The 25,963-nt window shown below is 41.8% G+C and overlaps 1 protein-coding gene across 5 annotated transcripts in view; it reads right to left on the bottom strand.

Moving 5' to 3' along the window:
• Window positions 1-7,300: 7,300 nt before the first annotated feature.
• Window positions 7,301-25,963, bottom strand: part of LOC118386041 (usherin-like) — a 48,946-nt gene continuing 30,283 nt past the window's right edge. For all 5 annotated transcript variants that reach the window (XM_035773435.2, XM_035773443.2, XM_035773416.2 and 2 more), the window contains 3 exons: window positions 12,261-12,589; window positions 11,958-12,014; window positions 7,301-9,426 (listed from right to left, as the gene is read on the bottom strand). In XM_035773435.2, the coding sequence (XP_035629328.1) occupies window positions 9,173-9,426; window positions 11,958-12,014; window positions 12,261-12,589 (640 nt within the window). In that variant the 3' untranslated portion in view covers window positions 7,301-9,172. The remainder of the gene's footprint in view (window positions 9,427-11,957; window positions 12,015-12,260; window positions 12,590-25,963) is intronic.

Below are 25,963 nucleotides of genomic sequence, written 5' to 3'. Positions count from 1 at the left end.
TTCTTTAAGAATTAATGTGTGGTGTCGCGAGAATTTTCAATTCCAATGATAACTCAAATAATTTATAACTTTGACCAATTCCCAGAGGTTTGTAAGACCCTGGGTTTAATAATAATTAGGCGAAGTCTCAGATTGTGCAAAAGGTTAATTATTTATTCAGAGAGTACTCTGAAGTCAAAAATGAGAACAGTCATTTTATAATTCACACACACATCAGTAGAAACTCTGCCTCCCTTTAGGTGGGCTGTATTTTTCCACAATACTAACACATTCCTAGTTGATCACTTTTCTTCCAGCTTGGCAGTTTCTAGCTGTTCCTCTCTTCCCTAGATTAGAGGGACCTTGGAAAGGGCCTCATTCCTGTCGTACGTTTTCAGAGTTATAACTAAGTCATCTGTGGTTCACATTGCTACAAAGTAACACAATGTTGTTTTTTTTATCTTAACTTGTTTTACACACACATTATTGGGTTATAGTCTCATAATTCTAATACATTTCACACCGTTAAATACATTTCAGGGTGGAATTCTTTAGTCATTACTTTAAACATATAAATTCCTTTATCAATCCACCCTTTGACTAAATATTACACACTGATACTTCAACCTTTTATTGGAATTATAAATGTCACACAAAATCAAACAAAACCAATACATGTATTTACATCATATACATCATATACTGTTCTAGGCCTATATCCAATTATAACTCTTCTTTTTAGCATTTTCATTATCTTCATGAAATAAACAGTCTGTCTAAACATTGAAGATAGTCTCATCCAGCATGGGCTCCTCGTAATCAAAGGGATCAGAGTCATCTACTCGGTTTGGAGGCATGTATTTGTTGTCCCACTAGTCGGAGCTCAGAATCAGTCCTTACCTCACCATTTTGTTGCGGCATCGATCTCTCTAGAGTCCTGTTGATTAAAACCTCTCGCACACAGCTGATATCTCAAAGTGCTGTACAGAAACTCAGCCTAAAACCCCAAACAGCAAGCAATGCAGGTGTAGAAGCATGGTGGCTAGGAAAAACTCCCTAGAAAGGCCAAAACCTAGGAAGAAACAACCTAGAGAGGAACCAGGCTTTGAGGAGTCCTCTTCTGACTGTGCCGGGTGGAGATTATAACAGAACATGGCCAAGATGTTCAAATGTTAAATGACCAGCATGGTCAAATAATAATAATCACAGTAGTTGTCGAGGGTGCAACAAGTCAGCACCTCGGACGTAAATGTCAGATGGCTTTTCATAGCAGATCATTAAGAGTATCTCTACCGCTCCTGATGTCTCTAGAGATTTGAAAACAGCAGGTCTGGGACAGGTAGCAAGTCCGGTGAACAGGTCAGGGTTCCATAGCCGCAGGTGGAACAGTTGAAACTGGAGCAGCAGCACGGCCAGGTAGACTGGGGACAGCAAGGAGTCCTCATACCAGCTAGTCCTGAGGCATGGTCCTAGGGCCCAGGTCCTCCGAGAGAGATAGAGAGAATTAGAGAGAGCATACTTAAATTCACACAGGACACCGGATAAGACGGGAGAAGTACTCCAGATATAACAGACTGACCCACCCCCCGACACATAAACTACTGCAGCATATACACTGGAGGCTGAGACAGGAGGGGTCAGGAGACACTGTGGCCCCATCCGATGATACCCCCGGACAGGGCCAAACAGGCAGGATATAACCCCACCCACTTTGCCAAAGCACAGCCCCCACACCACTAGAGGGATATCTTTAACCACCAACTTACCATCCTGAGACCAGGCCGAGTATAGCCCACAAAGATCTCCACCACGGCACAACCCAAGGGGGGGGCACCAACCCAGACAGGAAGATCACGTCAGTGACTCAACCCACTCAAGTGACGCACCCCTCCTAGGGACGGCATGGAAGAGCACCAGTAAGCCAGTGACTCAGCCCCTGTAATAGGGTTAGAGGCAGATCATCCCAGTGGAGAGAGGGGAACCGGCCAGGCAGAGACAGCAAGGGCAGTTCGTTGCTCCAGAGCCTTTCCGTTCACTTTCACACTCCTGGGCCAGACTACACTCAATCATATGACCTTCTGAAGAGATGAGTCTTCAGTAAAGACCTCAAGGTTGAGACCGAGTGTGCATCTCTCACGTGAGGAGGCAAACCATTCCATTAAAATGGAGCTCTGTAGGAGAACACCCTGCCTCCAGCTGTTTGCTTAGAAATTCTAGGGACAATTAGGAGGCCTGCGTCTTGTGACTGTAGCGTACATGTAGGTATGTACGGCAGGACCAAATCGGAAAGATGGGTAGGAGCAAGCACATGTAAGGCTTTGTAGGTTAGCAGTAAAACCTTGAAATCAGCCCTTGCCTTAACAGGAAGCCGGTGTAGGGAGGCTTGCACTGGAGTAATATGATCAAATGTTTTGGCTCTAGTCAGGATTCTAGCAGCCATTTTTAGCACTAACTGAAGTTTATTTAGTGCTTTATCTGGGTTGCCGGAAAGTAGAGCATTGCAAGTAGTCTAACCCAGAAGTAACAAAAGCATGGATTAATTTTTCTGCATCATTTTTGGCTGAAAGTTTCAGATTTTTGCAATTTTACGTAGATGGGAAAAAAGCTGTCCTTGAAACGGTCTTGATATGTTAGTCAAAAGAGAGATCAGGGTCCAGAGTAACGCTGAGGTCCTTCACAGTTTTATTTGAGATGACTGTACAACCATCAAGATTAATTGTCAGATTCAACAGAAGATCTCCTTGTTTCTTGGGACCTAGAACAAGCATCTGTTTTGTCCGAGTTTAAAAGTAGAACGTTTGCAGCCATCCACTTCCTTATGTCTGAAACACAGGCTTCTAGCGAGGGCAATTTTGGGGATTCACCATGTTAGCAGTGAAAGTTAACATTATGTTTTCGAATGACATCCCCAAGAGGTAAAATACATAGTGAAAACAATAGTGATCCTAAAACGGAACCTTGAGGAACACCGAAATTTACAGTTGATTTGTCAGAGGACAAACCATTCACAGAGACAAACTGATATCTTTCTGACAGTTAAGATCTAAACCAGGCCAGAACTTGTCCGTGTAGACCAATTTGGCTTTTCCAATCTCTCCAGAAGAATATGGTGATCGATGGTATCAAAAGCAGCGCGAAGGTCTAGGAGCACGAGGACAGATGCAGAGCCTCGGTCTGACGCCATTAAAAGGTCATTTACCACCTTCACAAGTGCAGTCTTAGTGCTATGATGGGGTCTAAAACCATACTGAAGCATTTCGTATACATTGTTTGTCTTTGGGAAGGCAGTGAGTTGCGGCGCACCTCTTTTTCTACAATTTTTGAGAGGAATGGAAGATTCGATATAGGCCGATAGTTTTTTATATTCTCTGGGTCAAGGTTTGGCTTTTTCAAGAGAGGCTTTATTACTGCCACTTTTAGTGAGTTTGGTACACATCCGGTGGATAGAGCCATTTAATATGTTCAACATAGGAGGGCCAAGCACAGGAAGCAGCTCTTTCAGTAGTTTAGTTAGAATAGGATCCAGTATGCAGCCTGAAAGTTTAGAGGCCATGATTATTTTCATCATTGTGTCAAGAGATATAGTACTAAAACACTTGAGTGTCTCTCTTGATCCTAGGTCCTGGCAGAGTTGTGCAGACTCAGGACAACTGAGCTTTGGAGGAATACGCAGATTTAAAGAGGAGTCCGTAATTTGCTTTCTAATGATCATGATCTTTTCCTCAATGAGTTTATTACTGCTGAAGTGAAAGCCATCCTCACTTGGGGAATGCTGCTTTTTAGTTGGCTTTGCGACAGTATCAAAAATAAATTTAGGATTGTTATTATTTTCCTCAATTAAGTTGGGAAAATAGGATGATCGAGCAGCAGTGAGGGCTTTTCGATACTGCACGGTACTGTCTTTCTAAGCTAGTAGGAAGACTTCCAGTTTGGTGTGGCATAGGGTGGAGGCAAATGTTGTTTGTATCATCCCATATAAACACACACAACACCATAGCTACCACGGATAATGGGAGTGAACTTCGGGAGAAGCGGGAATGGGGTGAGGGCGGGAACTGCAGCAATGCCAAGAACTGATGGCCGGGGTGCCGCGGGCGGTGAAGTAGCCAATCAATTGTCAAAATGTCGCCTCAAATTCAAGTGCCGCCATAGGCGACGGCCTAATCTTGCCTAATGGAAGGGCCGGGCCTGCTACCCACGAAAGACAGACTACCCTCCATTTTTAACTTCTTATGGCTGGGGGAAGTATTGAGTAGCTTGGATGAATAAGGTGCCCAGAGTAAACTGCCTGCTACTCAGTCCCAGTTGCTAACATATGCATATTATTAGTATATTTGGATAGAAAACACTCTGAAGTTTCTAAAACTGTTTGATGATGTCTGTGAGTATAACAGAACTCATATTGCAGGCAAAAACCTGACAAAAAATCCAACCAGGAAGTGGGAAATCTGAGGTTTGTCGTTTTTCAACTCATTCCCTATTGAAGATACAGTGGGATATTGGTCATGTTGCACTTCCTAAGGCTTCCACTAGATGTCAACAGTCTTTAGAACCTTGTTTGATGCTTCTACTGTGAAGGGGGGCCGAACGAGAGGGGAATGAGTCTGAGGTCTGCCAGAGAGCCACAAGCTGGCCACACTCGTTCACGTGAGAGCGAGCTCTGTTCCATTGCATTTCTACAGACAAAGGAATTCTCCGGTTGGAACATTATTGAAGATTTATGTTAAAAACATCCTAAAGATTGATTATATACTTTGTTTGACATGTTTCTATGGACTGTAACGGAACTTTTTGACTTTTTTTCCTAGTGAACGCGCTTCGTGAGTTTTAATTTGTTTACCAAACGCGCTAACAAAAGGAGCTATTTGGACAAAAATGATGGACATTATCGAACCAAACAAACATTTATTGTGGAACTGGGATTCCTGGGAGTGCATTCTGATGAAGATCATCAAAGGTAAGTGAATATTTATAATGTTATTTCTGACTTCTGTTGACTTCACAATATGGCGGATATATTTTTGGCTTGTTTGGGCTCTGAGCGCCGTACTCTGATTATTGCATGGTTTGCTTTTTCCCTAAAGCTTTTTTGAAATCTGACACAGCGGTTGCATTAAGGAGAAGTTTATATAAAGTTCCATGTATAAGACTTGTATTTTCATCAACATTTATGATGAGTATTTCTGTAAATTGATGTGGCTCTCTGCAAAATCACCAGATGTTTTTGGAACTACTGAACATAACGCGCCAATGTATACTGAGATTTTTTGATAGAAATCTGAACTTTATCGAATAAAACATACATGTATTGTATAACATGAAGTCCTATGAGTGTCATCTGATGAAGATCATCAAAGGTTAGTGTTAGGAATTGTATGAATAAATTACTAACCAATATCCCCATTATAAATAGAACTGTAACTAAGTAAACTTATACTCTGTTTTGTTATATCTAATTAACAATATGAAGTCATAAGTGAGGGATTGTGGATCCTGAAACAGGGTAATTAAATAAAATAAATACCATTCCAGCCAGATTGGAGAAGATTGGAAGTGTTTTTTTTTTAAGTAAGCAGAAAGGGTAATTAACCTATGGTTGAACCGACTCAACTTAGCACTGGAATGTTCAGATAAAGACATTTTTTTTTCATAGGTTTTCCGTTGGAACTGGAACTGTCAGCTAAGTGGTGATGGATAATGGTGAGGGATCAAGAGTTAATTCAGTTATATTGTGTGTCATGTGTGTGCGCTAGTAGGTCGGAATGAACTTTTAAACCTGCGTTTATCTTGGTCGACAGGAGGAGATTCATTCTAGAACCAATGACGTCATATTTTGTATATAAACTGTTGTTCGTGGTTACATGGCAGCGCGCTCCGAGAATAAATACTACTATCTAATTTTGATAAGACTGGTCTCCGTCTATTTTACGCTAATAAGAATCTTACAAATTCTCATAAAATAGACTAAGTGAATTCAATTAATGAAAATATATTGTAATAATGAAATTATATCAACAGTTAGTGATTAATTCTCTCTCTATTTCAGATTTTTGTGACTCCTCTCTTTGGCTGTAAAAATGGCTGTGTTTTTCTGTGACTTGGCTCTGACCTAACATAATCATTTGTGGTGCTTTCGCTGTAAAGCCTATTTGAAATCGGACACTGTGGTGGGATTAACAAGAAGTGTATCTTTAAAATGGTCTGAAATACTTGTATGTTTGAGGAATTTTAATTATGGGATTTCTGATGTTTTGAATTTGGCGCCCTGCACTTTCCCTGGCTGTTGTCATATCAATCCCGGCAGCCGAAAGAAGTTTTAAACAAATGTTCGATGTTCCAAACTTGAGCAAAAAAACAACAACAGTATTGTATGTATTAATATCAATATATTAATGACTTGATTTGTTTCTCAGTCACTTGAATGTATTTAGTATGTTCTGAAACTACAAAATCTCAGCTTGTAATGTTAATACTGATGTCAAAATGTCTAGCAATAGCTGATATACAAGTCTTTGCTTGGACTTTTGATTTTTAAAATTGTTATACTATATTCACACGCCAAGCAGGACCACCTTGACATACACAGTCTACAAAACATTAAGAACACCTTAAGAACACCTAAGACATTAACAACCCCACCCTCAGAACAGCCTCAATTCGTAGGTGCATGGACACTACAAGGTGTCAAAAGCGTTCCACAGGGATGCTGGCCAATGCTGACTCCAATTCTTCCCACAGTTGTCAAGTTGGCTGGATGTCCTTTGGGTGGTGGACCATTCTTGATACGCACGGGAAACCTTTGAGTGAGAAAAACCCAGCAGCGTTGCAGTTCTTGCCACTCAAACCGGTTCGGCTGGCACCTACTACCATACCCAGTTCAAAGACACTCAAATATTTTGTCTCGCACATTCACCCTCAATGGCACATAAACACAATCCATGCCTTAAAAATACATTTTAACCTGTGTCCTCCCCTTCATCTACCGATTGGAGAGGATTTAACGAGTGACATCAACTGGATTCACCCAGTCTATCATGGAAAGAGCAGGTGTTCGTGATGTTTTGTACACTCACTGTATGTGGAATAGCATAAAGCAGTGTTTCCCAAACTTGGTCCTGGGGACCCCAAGGGCTGAACATTTTTATTCCATAGCACTTCCCAGCTGTTTCAAATAACTAATCATCAAGCTTAGATTATTTGAATCCGCAGTGTAGTGCTAGGGCAAAAAACAAAACATGCACCCCTTGGGGTGCCCAGAACACAGTTTGGGAAATGCTGGCATAAAGGCAACCCGTGGTAAAGTCACACACCTACACAAATACTTGCTTAAATTTAGGCTTTATTTCCTGATGTTTCACAACATGGTGCAATCACTTCACAGACATGTTTACTCCTACGATGATAGTGTCACATTGAACGAAGCGTTAACATTCAGTGAAGAAATGGCTTCAGTATGGATTTGGAGGGAATAGCCATAGAGTCCCACAGTGGATGAGTCATATACCCAGAAAACCTAGTGGTCAAACAGGGAAATGGTTCCAATCGTTTTTCCACCATTTATTATTCCGATAGGGGATTTTAGAAACACTTCAAATAAGGGCTGTGTTTTGTGTAGGCTTATCCGGGCGTGAAATTGTATTAACCGTGTAAATCTCTCTTGGACAAGGTGACTTATCAATATATTCGGTTATATTTATTCTCAGCTTTTGAAAATGATAATTAGCATCAAAGTAGATCATCAAGACTACAAATCCTTGCAAGCTCCTGCACGTCATCTTTAGACGATACCTTTGCTAACAGGTATTGTGTAAATTTCAAACATGTCCAAGACAGTTCACAGAATTGTCAACTTAAGGATATTTTGCCAATTTATTCCTTACTAAATTTAGTTAACAGATGGTTAATGCAGAAATTCTTAGCTTTTCCTCGATTCGGCAGTTATCAAAAACTGATGCCATGGTAAGCCTTCACAAAACATAGCCCTTATTTGAAGTGTTTTTAAAATCACTTTTATGGGTATAATGACTCATACTGTGGTACTCTAAGAAAATATTTTTATTAACATAGCACCATTAAAGGGGCACTCTGTTGTTCAAACAAATGTTCAGGCAACAAATCTGCAGGTACACCCTGCCACTGTCTTTGGTAAACAGCTGAGGGATGGATGTACCCACTGTTGAACTAAACCCATGAGACAAATTGTATTCTTTAAGAATCAATCGGTATATATATATATATATATATATATATATATATATATATACACACACACACATACAGTGCCTTGCGAAAGTATTCGGCCCCCTTGAACTTTGCGACCTTTTGCCACATTTCAAACAAAGATATAAAACTGTATTTTTTTGTGAAGAATCAACAACAAGTGGGACACAATCATGAAGTGGAACGACATTTATTGGATATTTCAAACTTTTTTAACAAATCAAAAACTGAAATTGGGCGTGCAAAATTATTCAGCCCCCTTAAGTTAATATTTTGTTGCGCCACCTTTTGCTGCGATTACAGCTGTAAGTCGCTTGGGGTATGTCTCCACCGTGCTTCTACACCTGCATTGCTTGCTGTTTGTAAGAAGGGCTATATAAATACATTTGATTTGAGGTGTGCCAAGCTTGTAGCGTCATATCCTAGAGGACACTAGGCTGTAATTGCTGCCAAAGGTGATTCAACAAAGTACTGAGTAAAGGGTCTGAATACTTATGTAAATGTGATGTTTTTAAAATATTTTTTGAACATTTGCAAAATAAAAACTGTTTTTGCTTTGTCATTATGGGGTATTGTCTGTAGATTGATGAGGGGGGGAAACTATTCAATCAATTTTAAAATGAGGCTGTAACATAACAAAATGTGGAAAAAGTCAAGGTCTGAATACTTTCTGAATGCACTAATATAATAATAATAATAATAATACTTTCTGAATGCACTAACGTGAAAGTCCAGAAATGCATGCACCAATTGCCTCTTTAAACCAACAAAACATCTAGTCAGTACACCACCACTACCCAGACTGACACAATATGGCTTATCCAGAGATTTGGCTCATTAGAGACTATAAAGATGCTAGTTTTAAGCTTTAACAGTTAACATACCAGATTTCTCAGCAATAGGCTATGGAAATACCCAGAATTCACATTATGTTGAGAGGGTTGGGCTTCTTTCCTCTGGGCGAGATAAAGGTTCAGCACCTGGAAAGGATGGAATGGAGAGGGGAGGAATGATCACTGAGATCAGAGATGAATCCTGTTTTCACCCAGATGTAAGTGTTGCCCGGCACCAGTTCAGGGGAGCTGCAGTGGTCGGGTAATGTGTGGTACAGAGGGGAAGGCAGGGTGCTGACATTGCCACGAGAGGCCAGCAAAGACATGGCGTTTACCATCACGATGGACCGCTCGTTCATCTTCATAGACACACTCTCCACTGTTCCTAGCAGAACTGGACACAAAATTCAGATCAGCTTTGTGAAGCCACTGTACTCGGTGTCAAAAATAAAGTACAGTTGAAGTCGGAAGTTTTACATACACGTTAGGCAAATACATATAAACTCAGTTTTCACAATTCCTGACATTTAATCCTAGTAAAAATTCCCTTTCTTCGGTCAGTTAGGATCACCACAATTTTTTAAGAATGTGAAATGTCAGAAAAATAGAAGAGAGAATTATATATTTCAGCTTTTATTTCTTTTATCATATTTCCAGTGGGTCAGAACTTTACATACACTCAATTAATATTTGGTGGTATTGTCTTTAAATTGTTTAACTTGGGTCAAATGTTTCGGGTAGCCTTCCACAAGCTTCCCACAATAAGTTGGGTGAATTTTGTCCCATTCCTCCTGACAGAGCTGGTGTAACTGAGTCAGATCTGCCCACACATTTTCTATAGGATTGAGGTCAGGGCTTTGTGATGGAAACTCCAATACCTTGACTTTGCTGTCCTTATGCCATTTTGCCACAACTTTGGAAGTATGCTTGGGGTCATTGTCCATTTGCGACCAAGCTTTAACTTCCTGACTGATGTCTTAAGATGTTGCTTCAATATATCCACATAATTTTCCTCCCTCATGATGCCATCTATTTTGTGAAGTGCTCCAGTCCCTCCTGCAGCAAAGCACCCCCCACAACATGATGCTGCCACCGCCGTGCTTCACGGTTGGGATGGTGTTCTTCGGCTTGCAAACCTCCCCCTTTTTCCTCCAAATATAACAATGGTTATTATGGCCAAAAAGTTATATTTTTGTTTCATCAGAGAGGACATTTTTCCAAAAAGTACGATCTTTGTCCCCATGTGCAGTTTTGTGGTGTGGTTTTGGAGCAGTGGCTTCTTCCTTGCTGAACGGCCTTTCAGGTTATGTCGATATAGGACTCGTTTTACTGTGGATAAAGATACCTTTATACCTGTTTCCAACAGCATCTTCACAAGGTCCGTTGCTGTTATTCTGGGATTGATTTGCACTTTTCGCACCAAAGTATGTTCCTCTCTATGAGACAGAACGCGTCTCCTTCCTGAGTGGTATGACGGCTGCGTGGTCCCATGTTGTTTATACTTGCGTACTATTGTTTGTACAGATTAACGTGGTACCTTCAGGTGTTTGAAATTGCTCCCAAGGATGAACCAGACTTGTGGAGGTCTACAATTTTGTTTCTGAGGTCTTGGTTGATTTCTTTTGATTTTCCAATGATGTCAAGCACAGAGATACCTCCACAGGTACACCTCCAATTGACTCAAATTATGTTAATTTGCCTATCAGAAGCTTCTAAAGCCGTGACATAATTTTCTGGAATTTTCCGAGCTGTTTAAAGGCACAATCTATTTAGTGTATGTAAACTTCTGACCCACTGGAATTGTGATACAGTGAATTATAATTGAAATAATCTGTCTGTAAAAAAATAGCTGGAAATATTACTTGTGTCATGCATAATGTAGATGTCCTAACCGACTTGCCAAAACTATAGTTTGTTAACAAGAAATGTGTGGAGTGGTTGAAAAACAATTTTTAATGACACCAACCTAAGTGTATGTAAACTTCCAACTTCAACTGTATACTGAACAAAGATATAAACAGAACATGCAACAATTTCAAAGATTTGACTAAGTTACAGTTCATATAAGGAAATCAATCAATTTAAACAAATAAATTAGGCCCTAATCTATGGAATTCACATCACTGTGTAGGGGTGTAGCCATGGCTGGGCCTGGGAGGGGATCCACTGGAGAGCTAGGCCCAGCCAATCAGAAATAATTTCCCCCCACAAAATGACTTTATTACAGACAGAACTACTCCTCAGCACCCTCCCAACCACCCCTCAGATGAAGAAGAAGCCGGATGTGGAGGTCCTGGACTGGTTACAAGTGGTCTGCGGTTGGACGTACTGCCAAATTCTATCAAATGATGTTGGAAGCAGCTTATGGTAGAAAAATTAACAGCTCTGGTGGACATTCCTGCAGTCAGTTTGCCAATTGCACGCTCCCTCAAAACTTGAGACGTCTCTGGGATTGTGTTGTGTGACAAAACTGCACATTTTAAAGTGGCCTTTTATTGTCCCCACTACAAGGTGTACTCACTCTGTTTAGCCTCACATGTGAATCCTTAAAGAGAAGGGTGGGGCTGGCTTAAGGGGATGTGAACGATGCTGAATGGGTGTAGACAAAGAAGAGCTCTCCAGTAGTGGTACCAAAACATTCAAGGGCCATTTTCTCAAAAGTGGGGTTACAAGTTAATCAACTTTCAAAGCAGAATTTACTTTCCCATTGTTCCTCAACTCTAGTGCATGATATGCCATTTTCTAGCTCTGAGTCTATACTTTTATCCAAAAACACCACCTCAAATGTTGCTACATAAGACCGAATCCAGCCGGTCGGTCACATTTTTGTTCAGTGTAGATTCAAGTGCTTCCCACTGTTCTTGCTAGAGGTCAAAGTATAGATTCATGTTTCCTTCACTCTGTGCTGCAAACTGGAGGCCTTACCTTCGGTGTAACACAGATCTTCCGTCTTCAAATCCCCCAGTGGTAGAAGCCTGGGTCCTGAGGGTAGTAAACAACAGTCTAATCAAATGGACTTAGACAGAGACAGAATCCATACAGGGACCCATCAAAACACACCCCGTTTATCATTTATGAACTACATATAGAATCATCATATCATTCGTTTGGGCTGTGGGTTGGTCTTTCGTATGGCCCAGAGATAAAAAGACATAAACCAAACTGACATAAATCATGGATCGATGAAAAATGGGAGTCAAGTTCGGAATGTATCCTGTTCCCACTGACCTGGAATCATGTTCATGCTGGTGGTGTTTCGTTCAGACCTTGGGTGCAGAACCCCCGCGCAGCAGGACCACAGGGAGGAGTTGGGGTAGCGGTGCCCACAGCAGGTGAACCCTGACTGGGTAGGGTAGAGCAGGTCTAGCCCTGGGGCAGAGCAGCAGGTCTGAGTGGAGCCGGCCTCCATCAGGATATTCCCACAGCACTGGGCATCCTCTGTGAGCCTGCCCTGAACCTGCAGGTCGTACAGAGTCCCTGCACAGCACTTCATCTGGCCACTGCTGGTGTCGTAGGCCTTCCCTCCGCAGCAGGACATGTTTCCCAACCTGCGGTGTCTGTGCAGAGAAAAAAAGATTTGACCCAATAGCAAGAGAGCTGTTCTGATACACACCAGCAAATTGATTAGGTATTGTCAACAGGTTTGTTGTCTCTATTAGTGTGTGGCGGGTTAGTTAACACTTGGATAAACTGATTAAAGTTAACGGTAAAACGGGACTCCCGGGTGGCGCACTGGTCTAAGGCCAGAGACTTTGGGTTCGAGCCCAGGCTCTGTCGCAGCCGACCGCGACCAGGAGGTCCATGGGGCAACGCACAATTGGCCTAGCGTCATCCGGGTTAGGGAGGGTTTGGCCGGTCGGGATGTCCTTGTCTCATCGAGCACAGTGTTTCCTCCGACACATTGGTGCGGCTGGCTTCCGGGTTGGATGCGCGCTGTGTTAAGAAGCAGTGCTGCTTGGTTGGGTTGTGTTTCGGAGGATGCATGACTCTCGACCTTCGTCTCTCCCGAGCCCGTACGGGAGTTGTAGCAATGAGACAAGATAGTAACTACTAAAACAATTGGATACTACGAAACTGGGGTGAAAAAAGGGGATACAAAAATGAAAAAATAATTACGTTAACGGTAGAACTAACACAATAAATGGCTTATGGAAGCACTTGTCTATGTGAGAGAGAGGTATAATTATATATTTATATATAATATTTATGCTACCTTTTATATCGTTGATCCTAATGATTTAGGCCTAGATGTACAACAGCCAATGTGATAGAGTAATGACCGTGGAATAAAAAACTAAATGTGTATGGGTGGAGAGAGGGTTGGTTTTACAGGTTCACTCGCTCTGGATTGTCAGTACTGCATGTATTCTTGGCTGTCGTGCCATGGCTGTGTCAGAGTTGATTGTAACTTGGGTAGTCCTTTATGGGCAGTGTGATTCCTAAGACACATTTTTACTTCCAGTCATTAGCAGCCGTTAGAATCCATGTTCTTTTTTTCCTTACTTTTTTTTGTCGGAAAACAACAGGATATGATGAGGACTACATGAAATATGTCTTGCATGTATTGGACATAAAAAAAAGGACTGGTCTTGTGATATATTTAGGTTGTTTTCTCTTCATTTTTTCAAACATTTTCAAACAATTGATTCCAATGAACTGAGCAGGCTGGGCTGACATGGTTATAGACTTTCTAAATATGAGCATGCATTTATAAGATTGTGCTGTTATTATTTATATTAATATTATCAATTATTGTTACTATTTATTTTTTTCTGACTGTTTTCCATGTTATTTGGTTAGTTCTCTTAAACACCCTCATATATATGTTATCATGGGACTGCCCGTATTCCCCTCTGGCCAACGCCAATTGGCGGCCAAGGGCTTGCCTTAGGACGCAAAGGTGCGTCATGAGTCAGGGAGATGGTCTGATGGTCTTAGTGATAACAGACCTAGATATGGGGGGAGGTTTTAGTGGGTGGAATATTATATCTCGATAGTGAGGCTGTAGAACTTTTGAGGATCTGGGGATGCCAAAACCCATGCCAAATCTTTTCAGTCTCCCGAGGGGGAAAAGGTTTTGTCGTGTCCTCTTCACGACTGTCTTGGTGTGCTTGGACCATGATAGATCGTTGGTGATGTGGACACCAGGGAACATGAAACTCTCAACCTACTCCACTACAGCCCTGACGATGTTAATGGGGGCCTGTTCGGCTTGCCTTTTCCTGTAGTCCAAGATCAGCTCCTTTGTCTTGCTCACATTGAGGGAGAGGTTGTTGTCCTGGCACCACACGACCACATCTCTGACCTCCTCCCTAAAGACTGTTGTGTCATCAGCAAACTTAATGACGGTGTTGGAGTCGTGCTTGGCCACGCAGTTGAGAGTGAACAGGGAGGACTATGTACAAACCCCTGAGGGGGCCCAGTGTTGAGGATCAGCGTGGCAAACGTCTTGTTGCCTACCCTCACCACCTGGGGGCGGCCCGTCAGGGAGTCCAGGATCCAGTTGCAGAGGGAGGTGTTTAGTCCCAGGGTCCTTAGCTTAGTGATGAGCTTCGTGGGCACTATGGTGTTGAAAGCTGAGCTGTAGTCAATGAACAGCATTCTCACATAGGTGTTACTTTTGTCCAGGTGGGAAAGGGCAGTGTGGAGTGCGATTGAGATTGCTTCATCTGTGGATCTATTGAGGCAGTATGCGAATTGGAGTGGGTCTAGGGTATCCGGGAGGATGCTGTTGATGTGAGCCATGGCCGGCCTTTCAAAGCACTTCATGGCTACCGATGTGAGTGCTACGGGCGGTAATCATTTAGGCAAGTTATCTTTGCTTCCTTGGGCACGGGGACTATGGTGGTCTGCTTGAAACATGTAGGTATTACAGACTCAGTCAGGGAGAGGTTAAAAATGTCAGTGAAGACACTTGCCAGTTGATCCGGGCATGCTTTGAGTACACGTCCTGGTAATCCATCTGGACCTGCAGCTTTGTGAATGTTGACCTGTTTAAAGGTCTTGCTCACATCGGCTACCGAGAGCGTTATCACACAGGCATCAAGAACAGCTGGTGCTCTAGTGCATGCTTCAGTGTTGCTTGCCTTGAAGCGAGAATAAAATGCATTTAGCTCGTCTGGTAGGCCCGCGTCACTGGACAGCTTGCGTCTGGGATTCTCTTTGTAGTCCGTAAAAGTTTTAAAGCCCTGCCAAATCTGATTAGCGTCAGAGCCAGTGTAGTAGGATTCAATCTTAATCATGTATTGCTTGTTTGATGGTTTGTCCGAGGGCATAGCAGGAATTCTTATAGGCATCCGGATTATTGTCCCGCTCCTTGAAAGCGGCAGCTCTAGCCTTGGGGACAACGTCGTCGATGCAATTATTGATGATGCCAATGACTGAGGTGGTATACTCCTCAATGCAATTGGATGAATCCCGGAACATATTCCAGTCTGTGCTAGCAAAACAGTCCTGTAGCGTAGCAACTGCGCCATCTGACCACTTCCGTATTGAGTGAGTCACGGGTACTTCCTGCTTTAGTTTTTGCTTGTAAGTAGGAATAAGGAGGGTAGAATTATGGTCAGATTGGCCAAATGGAGGGCGGGGGAGAGCTTTGTATGCATCTCTGTGTGTGGAGTAAAGGTGGTCTGGATTTTTTTCCCTTCTGGTTGCACATGTGACTTGCTGGTAAAAATGTGGTAAAACTGATTTAAGTTTGCCTGCATTAAAGTCCCCAGCCACTAGGAGCTACGCTTCTGGGTGAGCATTTTCTTGTTTGCTTATGGCCTTATAGGGTTGGTTGAGTGCGGTCTTAGTGCCAGCATCGGTTTGTGGTGGTAAATAGACAGCTACAAATAATATAGATGAGAACTCTCTTGGTGGATAGTGTGGTCTACAGCTTATCATAAGCTACTCTACCTCAGGTGAGCAATACCTCGAGACTTCCTTAATATTAGACTGTGTGCACCAGCTGTTATTGATAAAAAGACACACCCCCACCCCTCGTCTTACCAGAGGTAGCGTCTCTGTTCTGCCGGTGCATTTAAAATCCCTCCAGCTCTATATTGTCTGTGTCTTCGTTCAGCCATGACTCAGTGAAACATAACATATTACCGTTTTTAATGTCCCGTTAATAGGATAATCGTAATCATAGGTCATCTATTTTATTTTCTAATGATACTGAAGTAGAATTGATGGCAATGGGAGTTTACTCGCTCGCCTAAGAATTCTCAAAAGGCAGCCTGATCTGCGTCCTCTTTTCCGCCGTCTTTTCTTCACGCAAAAGGTGGGGATCTGGGCCTGTTCCCGGGAGAGCAGTATATCTTTCTCGTCGGACTCGTTAAATGAAAAAGATTCTTCCAGTCCATGGTGAGTAATCCCAGTTCTGATGTCCAGAAGTTATTTTAGATCATAAGAGACGGAAGCAGCAACATTGTGTACAAAATAAGTTTAAAAAACTAGTTACAAACAACGCTAAAAAAAATAAATGTAAAAAATTAAAAAAATAGAACAAAATAGCACAATTGATTACAGACATGTAAAACGTTAGCCATCCTCTTCGGCACCATTTTTTGACACTTAAATAATTGTGGTGCTTTTTAATGGTAAGTCTACAAACATTGGTTGTGGTAAGTATAATTGAAACTTGGGTGTCATTATGGTAAGTCTGGAAATAAGTATAGCCAGTTATAATTGTAATGGCTTCGCAGATCATAAAAAAAAAAGATACATTTTTACATGGCTAAAAGAGAATATAATATCTATTGTTTACAGGAAACTCATTCTACAAATATAGATGAGGTTGGGTGGAAAAAGGACTGGGAGGGAGAAATATATTTGTGTCATGGGCAAAGATACTCAAAAGGGGTGATTATACTAATTAATACACATTTTGATCCGATTGTGCAAACTGTGCGAACAGCGCCGCAAGGAAGATGGATTCTTTTAAATATGCTAGCGGACCAAAAACAGATCTGGCTAATTAATGTACAGTTGAAGTAGGACGTTTACATACACTTAGGTTGTAGTCATTAAAACTTATTTTTCAATCACTCCACAAATTTCTTGTAAACAAACTATAGTTTTGGCAAGTCGGTTAGGACATCTACTTTGTGCATGACACAAGTCACTTTTCCAACAATTGTTTACAGACAGATTATTTCACTGTATCACAATTCCAGTGGGTCAGCAGTTCACATACAGTGGGGCAAAAACGTATTTCGTCAGCCACCAATTGTGCAAGTTCTCCCACTTAAAAAGATGAGAGAGGCCTGTAATTTTCATCATAGGTACACTTCAACTATGACAGACAAAATGAAGAAAAAAAAACCTCCAGAAAATCACATTGTACGATTTTTAATGAATTTATCTGCAAATTATGGTGGAAAATAAGTATTTGGTCAATAACAAAAGTTTCTCAATACTTTGTTATATACCCTTTGTTGGCAATGACAGAGGTCAAATGTTTTCTGTAAGTCTTCACAAGGTTTTCACACACTGTTGCTGGTATTTTGGCCCATTCCTCCATGCAGATCTCCTCTAGAGCAGTGATGTTTTGGGGCTGTTGCTGGGCAACACAGACTTTCAACTCCCTGCAAAGATTTTCTATGAGGTTGAGATCTGGAAACTGGCTAGGCCACTCGAGGTCCTTGAAATGCTTCTTACGAAGCCACTCCTTCGTTGCCCGGGCGGTGTGTTTGGGATCATTGTCATGCTGAAAGACCCAGCCACGTTTCATCTGCAATGCCCTTGCTGATTGAAGGAGGTTTTCACTCAAATTCTCACGATACATGGTCCCATTCATTCTTTCCTTTACACGGATCAGTCGTCCTGGTCCCTTTGCAGAAAAACAGCCCCAAACATGTTTCCACCCCCATGCTTCACAGTAGGTATGGTGTTCTTTGGATGCAACTCAGCATTCTTTGTCCTCCAAACACGACGGGTTGAGTTTTTACCAAAAAGTTATATTTTGGTTTCATCTGACCATATGACATTCTCCCAATCTTCTTCTGGATCATCCAAATGCTCTCTAGCAAACTTCAGACGGGCCTGGACATGTACTGGCTTAAGCAGGGGGACACGTCTGGCACTGCAGGATTTGAGTCCCATCTGTTACTGATGGTAGGCTTTGTTACTTTGGTCCCAGCTCTCTGCAGGTCATTCCCTAGGTCCCCCCGGTGTGGTTCTGGGATTTTTGCTCACTGTTCTTGTGATCATTTTGACCCCACGGGGTGAGATCTTGCATGGAGTCCCAGATCGAGGGAGATTATCAGTGGTCTTGTATGTTTTCCATTTCCTAATAATTGCTCCCACAGTTGATTTCTTCAAACCAAGCTGCTTACCTATTGCAGATTCATTCTTCCCAGCCTGGTGCAGGTCTACAATTTTGTTTCTGGTGTCCTTTGACAGCTCTTTGGTCTTGGTCATAGTGGAGTTTGGAGTGTGACTGTTTGAGGTTGTGGACAGGTGTCTTTTATACTGATAACAAGTTCAAACAGGTGCCATTAATACAGGTAACGAGTAAAGAAGAAGAAAATAAGAAGTTACAGGTCTGTGAGAGCCAGAAATCTTGCTTGTTTGTAGGTGACCAAATACTTATTTTCCACCATAATTTGCAAATAAATTCATTAAATATCCTACAATGTGATTCTGGATTTTTTCCCTAATTTTGTCTGTCATAGTTGAAGTGTACCTATGATGAAAATTACAGGCCTCTCTCATATTTTTAAGTGGGAGAACTTGCACAATTGGTGGCTGACTAAATACCTTTTTTCCCCACTGTACATTAAGTTGACTGTGCCTTTAAATAGCTTGGAAAATTCCAGAAAATAGTGTCATGGCTATAGAGGCATTCTGATAAGCAAATTGACATCATTTGAGTCAATTGGAGGTGTACCTGTGGATGTATTTCAAGGTCTACCTTCAAACTCAGTGCCTCTTTGCTTGACATCATGGGAAAATCAAAAGAAATTAGGAGACGCGTTCTGTCTCCAAGAGATGAACGTACTTTGGTGCGAAAAGTGTAAATCAATCCCAGAACAACAGCAAAGGACCTTGTGAAGATGCTGGAGGAAACAGGCACAAAAGTATCTATATCCATAGTAAAACGAGTCCTATATCGACATAAACTGAAAGGCCGCTCAGCAAGGAAGAAGCCACTGCTCCAAAACCGCCATAAAAAAGCCAGACTACGGTTTGCAACTACACATCGGGACAAAGATTGTACTTTTTGGAGAAATGTCCTCTGGTCTGATGAAACAAAGACAGAACTGCTTGGCCATAATGACCATCATTATGTTTGGAGGAAAAAGGGGGAGGCTTGCAAGCCGAAGAACACCATCCCAACCGTGAAGCGTTTTTTTCACAAGTCCGCAATCTGGATCCCTGCACAGTCTCATTGAAGATCTTGATCACTTTTCTAGCCTCTCTGGATTAAAAACTAATTATGACAAGTGCACCATATTACGTATTGGATCGTTAAAAAAATAGTGTTGACACTACCTTGTTAGTTTACCAATAAAATGGGTGGATGGTGAAGTAGATATACCTGGTATAAATTAACTTTCCACAATTAATTTCAATAGAAAGTTAGCAACAATAGATAATATTCTGAAACCATGGCGAGGTAAATACTTGTCTATTTATGGAAAAAAATCATATTGATTAACTCTTTGGTCCTATCACAGAATACGTACTTACTAATTGTCATGTTCTGACCTTAGTTCCTTTGTTTTGTCTTTGTTTTAGTATGGTCAGGGCGTGAGTTGGGGTGGGCAGTCTGTTTATTTTTCTATGTTGGTTTTTGAGTTCGGCCTAGTATGGTTCACAATCAGAGACAGCTGTCGTTAGTTGTCTCTGATTGAGAATCATGCTTTGTCCACCTGTGTTTCATGGGTGTTTATTGTTTTTTCATTCACCTTACGGGACTGTTCGTTTGTTGTTTGTTGTTTTGTTCAGTGTTCAGTTATTTTATTAAAAATATGAACACTTACCACGCTGCGCTTTGGTCCTTACCTCATTCCAACGACGAGCGTTACACTAATGGCACTGCCTACTCCAGATGACTTGTTTTTTTTAAATCAAATGAGCAAAAAACATTTCATTTTATTTGGAATGCTAAGCCAGACAAAATTAAACATGCCTATTTCTATAACGAATATAAGTTTGGGGGGCTGAAATTATAATCTATTAAAGCTTTAAACCTCTAAAAGCTTCACTCATACTTAAGTTATACTTAAATGGTCTTCCAGTAGATTATCACAAAAGGCTCATCCATTGTTCAAAAATGTCCTTTTTGCCTCTATACAGATTACAACTTCTCATTTCCTACTAATTGAAAATTACATTTTGTTTAAATTATCGCCATGCAAAGCTGGTTACAATTTCAGTTTTATCCTCCAGAGAAGAAAGAACAAATATTACAACAAATGGTTATGGTTAAACTCAAATATACTGATAATTAAAAAAAAAAAACATTCTTTATGGAAAAAATGTTTAAAAATGATTAGATTTGTTAATGACATTATGAATAGAAACGGAGGAGTTGTCACATATGCAGTTATCGAAAATATATGTGTGGATCCAAACGTACAACCTCAATCCAAACGTACAACCAACAGATTGCAGCACTACAACAAAAAGGGAGGCAAGTGGAAAAGGGAGAAGGTAGGGAACTTGAAAGGCCGCACAGCAAGGAAGAAGCCACTGCTCCAAAACCGCAATAAAACTGCCATATATTAAAGATACAAATTGGCATAAATAGAAAAATATTCCAGTGTAATATTCCAGTTTAATTTGAGGACAAAAATGTTGACAGCTGCACCATAACGGTTGCAAAATAAAATGGGAAGATATTTTCGATGTACCAATTCCATGGCATATGGTTCATGAACTGGTACAAAAACACTACACTTGATTCAACACTTTAAATTATTGCCACCAACAGAATGCTATATATATATATATGGAGCATAAAACAATCTCAGCTCTGTAGATTTTGCTGCGAAGAGACCGAATCAATAGATAATTTATTTTGGTATTGGCCCTATGTAGCTTGTTTCTGGTCACAGGTACAGGAATGGTTAAAAAAAAAATCACAACATGCACTTAAAAACTAACCTTACAAATAGCAGTGTTTGGCGATTTGGAAAGTCATAGTCAGTCAATAAATAATATAATAATACTCGTAGGAAAGGTTTACATCTTTAGCTCATAAACTGTGGATAGTATCCAATTAGAAAGGTAAAAAAATGAGGTAAAACATCACAGCCCAATTGAAAAATATATGGCACATGGAAACCAAACGAGGGTGGTCTATGGAGACAGGTGGGATGGGCTGAGTGGCGGGATTAAAGAGCTTGTGTTTGGTAAAGTATCATTGTTATGTGACTGCTTTATATAAAAGTACCATGTATGTCAAATGTATATGTAAAATGTATGTATAAACTCAGCAAAAAAAGGAAACGTCCTCTCACTGTCAACTGCGTTTATTTTCAGCAAACTTAACATGTGTAAATATGTGTATGAACATAACAAGATTCAACAACTGAGACATAAACTGAACAAGTTCCACAGACATGTGACTAACAGAAATTGAATTTTTTTATTTTTTTATTTCACCTTTATTTAACCAGGTAGGCTAGTTGAGAACAAGTTCTCATTTGCAACTGCGACCTGGCCAAGATAAAGCATAGCAGTGTGAACAGACAACACAGAGTTACACATGGAGTAAACAATTAGCAAGTCAATAACACAGTAGAAAAAATGGGCAGTCTATATACAATGTGTGCAAAAGGCATGAGGAGGTAGGCGAATAATACAATTTTGCAGATTAACACTGGAGTGATAAATGATCAGATGGGCATGTACAGGTAGAGATATTGGTGTGCAAAAGAGCAGAAAAGTAAATAAATAAAAACAGTATAAAAACAGTATGGGAATGAGGTAGGTGAAAAAGGGTGAGCTATTTACCTATAGACTATGTACAGCTGCAGCGATCGGTTAGCTGCTCGGATAGCTGATGTTTGAAGTTGGTGAGGGAGATAAAAGTCTCCAACTTCAGCGATTTTTGCAATTCGTTCCAGTCACAGGCAGCAGAGTACTGGAACGAAAGGCGGCCAAATGAGGTGTTGGCTTTAGGGATGATCAGTGAGATACACCTGCTGGAGCGCGTGCTATGGATGGGTGTTGCCATCGTGACCAGTGAACTGAGATAAGGCGGAGCTTTACCTAGCATGGACTTGTAAATGACCTGGAGCCAGTGGGTCTGGCGACGAATATGTAGTGAGGGCCAGCCGACTAGAGCATACAAGTCGCAGTGGTGGGTGGTATAAGGTGCTTTAGTGACAAAACGGATGGCACTGTGATAGACTGCATCCAGTTTGCTGAGTAGAGTGTTGGAAGCCATTTTGTAGATGACATCGCCGAAGTCGAGGATCGGTAGGATAGTCAGTTTTACTAGGGTAAGCTTGGCAGCGTGAGTGAAGGAGGCTTTGTTGCGGAATAGAAAGCCGACTCTGGATTTGATTTTTGATTGGAGATGTTTGATGTGAGTCTGGAAGGAGAGTTTGCAGTCTAGCCAGACACCTAGGTACTTATAGATGTCCACATATTCAAGGTTGGAACCATCCAGGGTGGTGATGCTAGTCGGGCATGCGGGTGCAGGCAGCGATCGGTTGAAAAGCATGCATTTGGTTTTACTCGCGTTTAAGAGCAGTTGGAGGCCACGGAAGGAGTGCTGTATGGCATTGAAGCTCGTTTGGAGGTTTGATAGCACAGTGTCCAATGACGGGCCGAAAGTATATAGAATGGTGTCGTCTGCGTAGAGGTGGATCAGGGAATCGCCCCCGCAGCAAGAGCAACATCATTGATATACACAGAGAAAAGAGTCGGCCCGAGAATTGAACCCTGTGGCACCCCCATAGAGACTGCCAGAGGACCGGACAGCATGCCCTCTGATTTGACACACTGAACTCTGTCTGCAAAGTAATTGGTGAACCAGGCAAGGCAGTCATCCGAAAAACCGAGGCTGTTGAGTCTGCCGATAAGAATTTGGTGATTGACAGAGTCGAAAGCCTTAGCGAGGTCGATGAAGACGGCTGCACAGTACTGTCTTTTATCGATGGCGGTTATGATATCATTTAGTACCTTGAGTGTGGCTGAGGTGCACCCGTGACCGGCTCGGAAACCAGATTGCACAGCGGAGAAGGTACGGTGGGATTCGAGATGGTCAGTGACCTGTTTGTTGACTTGGCTTTCGAAGACCTTAGATAGGCAGGGCAGGATGGATATAGGTCTATAGCAGTTTGGGTCCAGGGTGTCTCCTCCTTTGAAGAGGGGATGACTGCGGCAGCTTTCAATCCTTGGGGATCTCAGACGATATGAAAGAGAGGTTGAACAGGCTGGTAATAGGGGTTGCGACAATGGCGGCAGATAGTTTCAGAAATAGCGGGTCCAGATTGTCAAGCCCAGCTGATTTGTACGGGTCCAGGTTTTGCAGCTCTTTCAGAACATCTGCTATCTGGATTTGGGTAAAGGAGAACCTGGAGAGGCTTGGGTGAGGAACTACGGGGGGCGGAGCTGTTGGCCGAGGTTGGAGTAGCCAGGCGGAAGGCATGGCCAGCCGTTGAGAAGTGCTTATTGAAGTTTTCGATAATCATGGATTTATCGGTGGAGACCGTGTTTCCTAGCCTCAGTGCAGTGGGCAGCTGGGAGGAGGTGCTCTTGTTCTCCATGGACTTCACAGTGTCACTGAACAAAGGGGGGTCAAAATCAACAGTCAGTATCTGGTGTGGCCACCAGCTGCATTAAGTGTGCATCTCTTCCTCATGGACTGCACCAGATTTGCCAGTTCTTGCTGTGAGATGTTACCCCACTCTTCCACCAAGGCACCTGCAAGTTCCCAGACATTTCTGGGGGGAATGGCCTTAGCCCTCACCTTCCGATCCAACAGGTCCCAGACGTGCTGAATGGGATTGAGATCCGGGCTCTTCACTGGCCATGGTAGAACACTGACATTCCTGTCTTGCAGGAAATCACACACAGAACGAGCAGTATGGCTGGTGGCATTGTCATGCTGGAGGGTCATGTCAGGATGAGTCTGCAGGAAGGGTACCACATGAGGGATGAGGATGTCTTCCCTGTAACTCACAACGTTGAGATTGCCTGCAATGACAACAAGCTCAGTCCGATAATGCTGTGACATACCGCCCCAGAACATGACGGACCCTCCACCTCCAAATCGATCCCGCTCCAGAGTACAGGCCTTGGTGTAACGCTCATTCCTTTGACGATAAACGTGAATCTGACCATCACCCCTGGTGAGACAAAACCGTGACTTGTCAGTGAAGAGCACTTTTTGCCAGTCCTGTCTGGTCCATCGATGGTGGGTTTGTGCCCATAGGCGACGTTGTTGCCGGTGATGTCTGGTTAGGACTTGCCTTACAACAGGCCTACAAGCCCTCAGTCTAGCCTCTCTCAGCCTATTGCGGACAGTCTGAGCACTGATGGAGGGATTGTGCATTCCTAGTGTAACTCGGGCAGTTGTTGTTGCCATCCTGTACCTGTCCCGCAGGAGTGATGTTCGGATGTAACGACCCTGTGCAGGTGTTCTTATACGTGGTCTGCCACTATGAGGACAGTCAACCCGTCCTGTCTCCCTGTAGCGTTGTCTTAAGCGTCTCTCAGTACGGACATTGCAATTTATTGCCCTGGCCACATCTGCAGTCCTCGTGCCTCCTTGCAGCATGCCTAAGTCACGTTCACGCAGATGAGCAGGGACCCTGGGCATCTTTCTTTTGGTGTTTTTTCAGAGTCAGTAAAAAGGCCTCTTTAGTGTCCTAAGTTTTCATAACTGTGACCTTAATTGCCTGTAAACTGTTAGTATCTTAACGACCATTCCACAGGTGCATGTTCATTAATTGTTTATGGTTCATTGAACAAGCATGGGAAACAGTGTTTAAACCCTTTACAATGAAGATCTGTCAAGTTATTTGGACTTTTACGAATTATCTTTGAAAGACAGGGTCCTGAAAAAGGGACATTTCTTTTTTTGCTGAGTTTATGTAGCAAAAAAGCTGTAAAAAAAGTTAAAAGATATTTGTCCTCTGAAGAGGGATTAATAAGGATTCATATTTTTTTAAAGAGCTGTCATGTTCGGTGAACTCACAGCCATAAGTACTGATAATTTAGAATGATGTATTTTAACCATTATATTTCAATGAATATAGCACTCAAAGAAATGCAATCTGGAGAGTCTAGCTATAAAATTGAATTATTTTAGCCCATTGATTGCTTGAATCAACAGATTGAGCAATGAAGAGAGATTACCAAAACCCAGTGGTGGAAAAAGTACCCAATTCTCATACTTGAGAAAAAGTAAAGATACCTTAATAGAAAATGACTCAAGTACAAGTGAAAGTCACTCAGTAGAATACTACTTGAGTAAAAGTATTTGGTTTTAAATATAATTAAGTATCAAAAGTAAATGTAATTGCTAAAATATAAAATTGCTAAAATATTTATCAAAAGTAAAAGTATCAACAATTTAAAAATGTATTATTTTAATGTTTTATTTAACCAGCAAGGGCTCATTAAGATTAAAATCTATTTTTCAAGAGTGCCCTGGCCCAGATAGGTGCTGCCTATCTTGCCTTATATTAAGCAAACCAGACAGAACCATTTTCTTGTTTTTTAAATTTACGGATAGCCAGGGGCACACTCGAACATATCCCCGATTTTGTGTTAAATGCTGTAGAACAAAGCTTTCTTAGTGCCCAACAAGCTTTCTCTACCCTTAACCTTGTTCTGAACACCTCCAAAACAAAAGTAATGTGGTTGGGTAAGAAGAATGCCCCTCTCCCCACAGGTGTGATTACTACCTCTGAGGGTTTAGAGCTTGAGGTAGTTACCTCATACAAGTACTTGAGAGTATGGCTAGCTGCAGGCTAAAG

This window comes from Oncorhynchus keta, chromosome 1 (assembly GCF_023373465.1).
Source record: "Oncorhynchus keta strain PuntledgeMale-10-30-2019 chromosome 1, Oket_V2, whole genome shotgun sequence".
NCBI classification, from domain to species: domain Eukaryota; kingdom Metazoa; phylum Chordata; class Actinopteri; order Salmoniformes; family Salmonidae; genus Oncorhynchus; species Oncorhynchus keta.
Note: the sequence above shows the minus strand (reverse complement) of the source record. Positions and strands in the feature narration are given on the sequence as shown.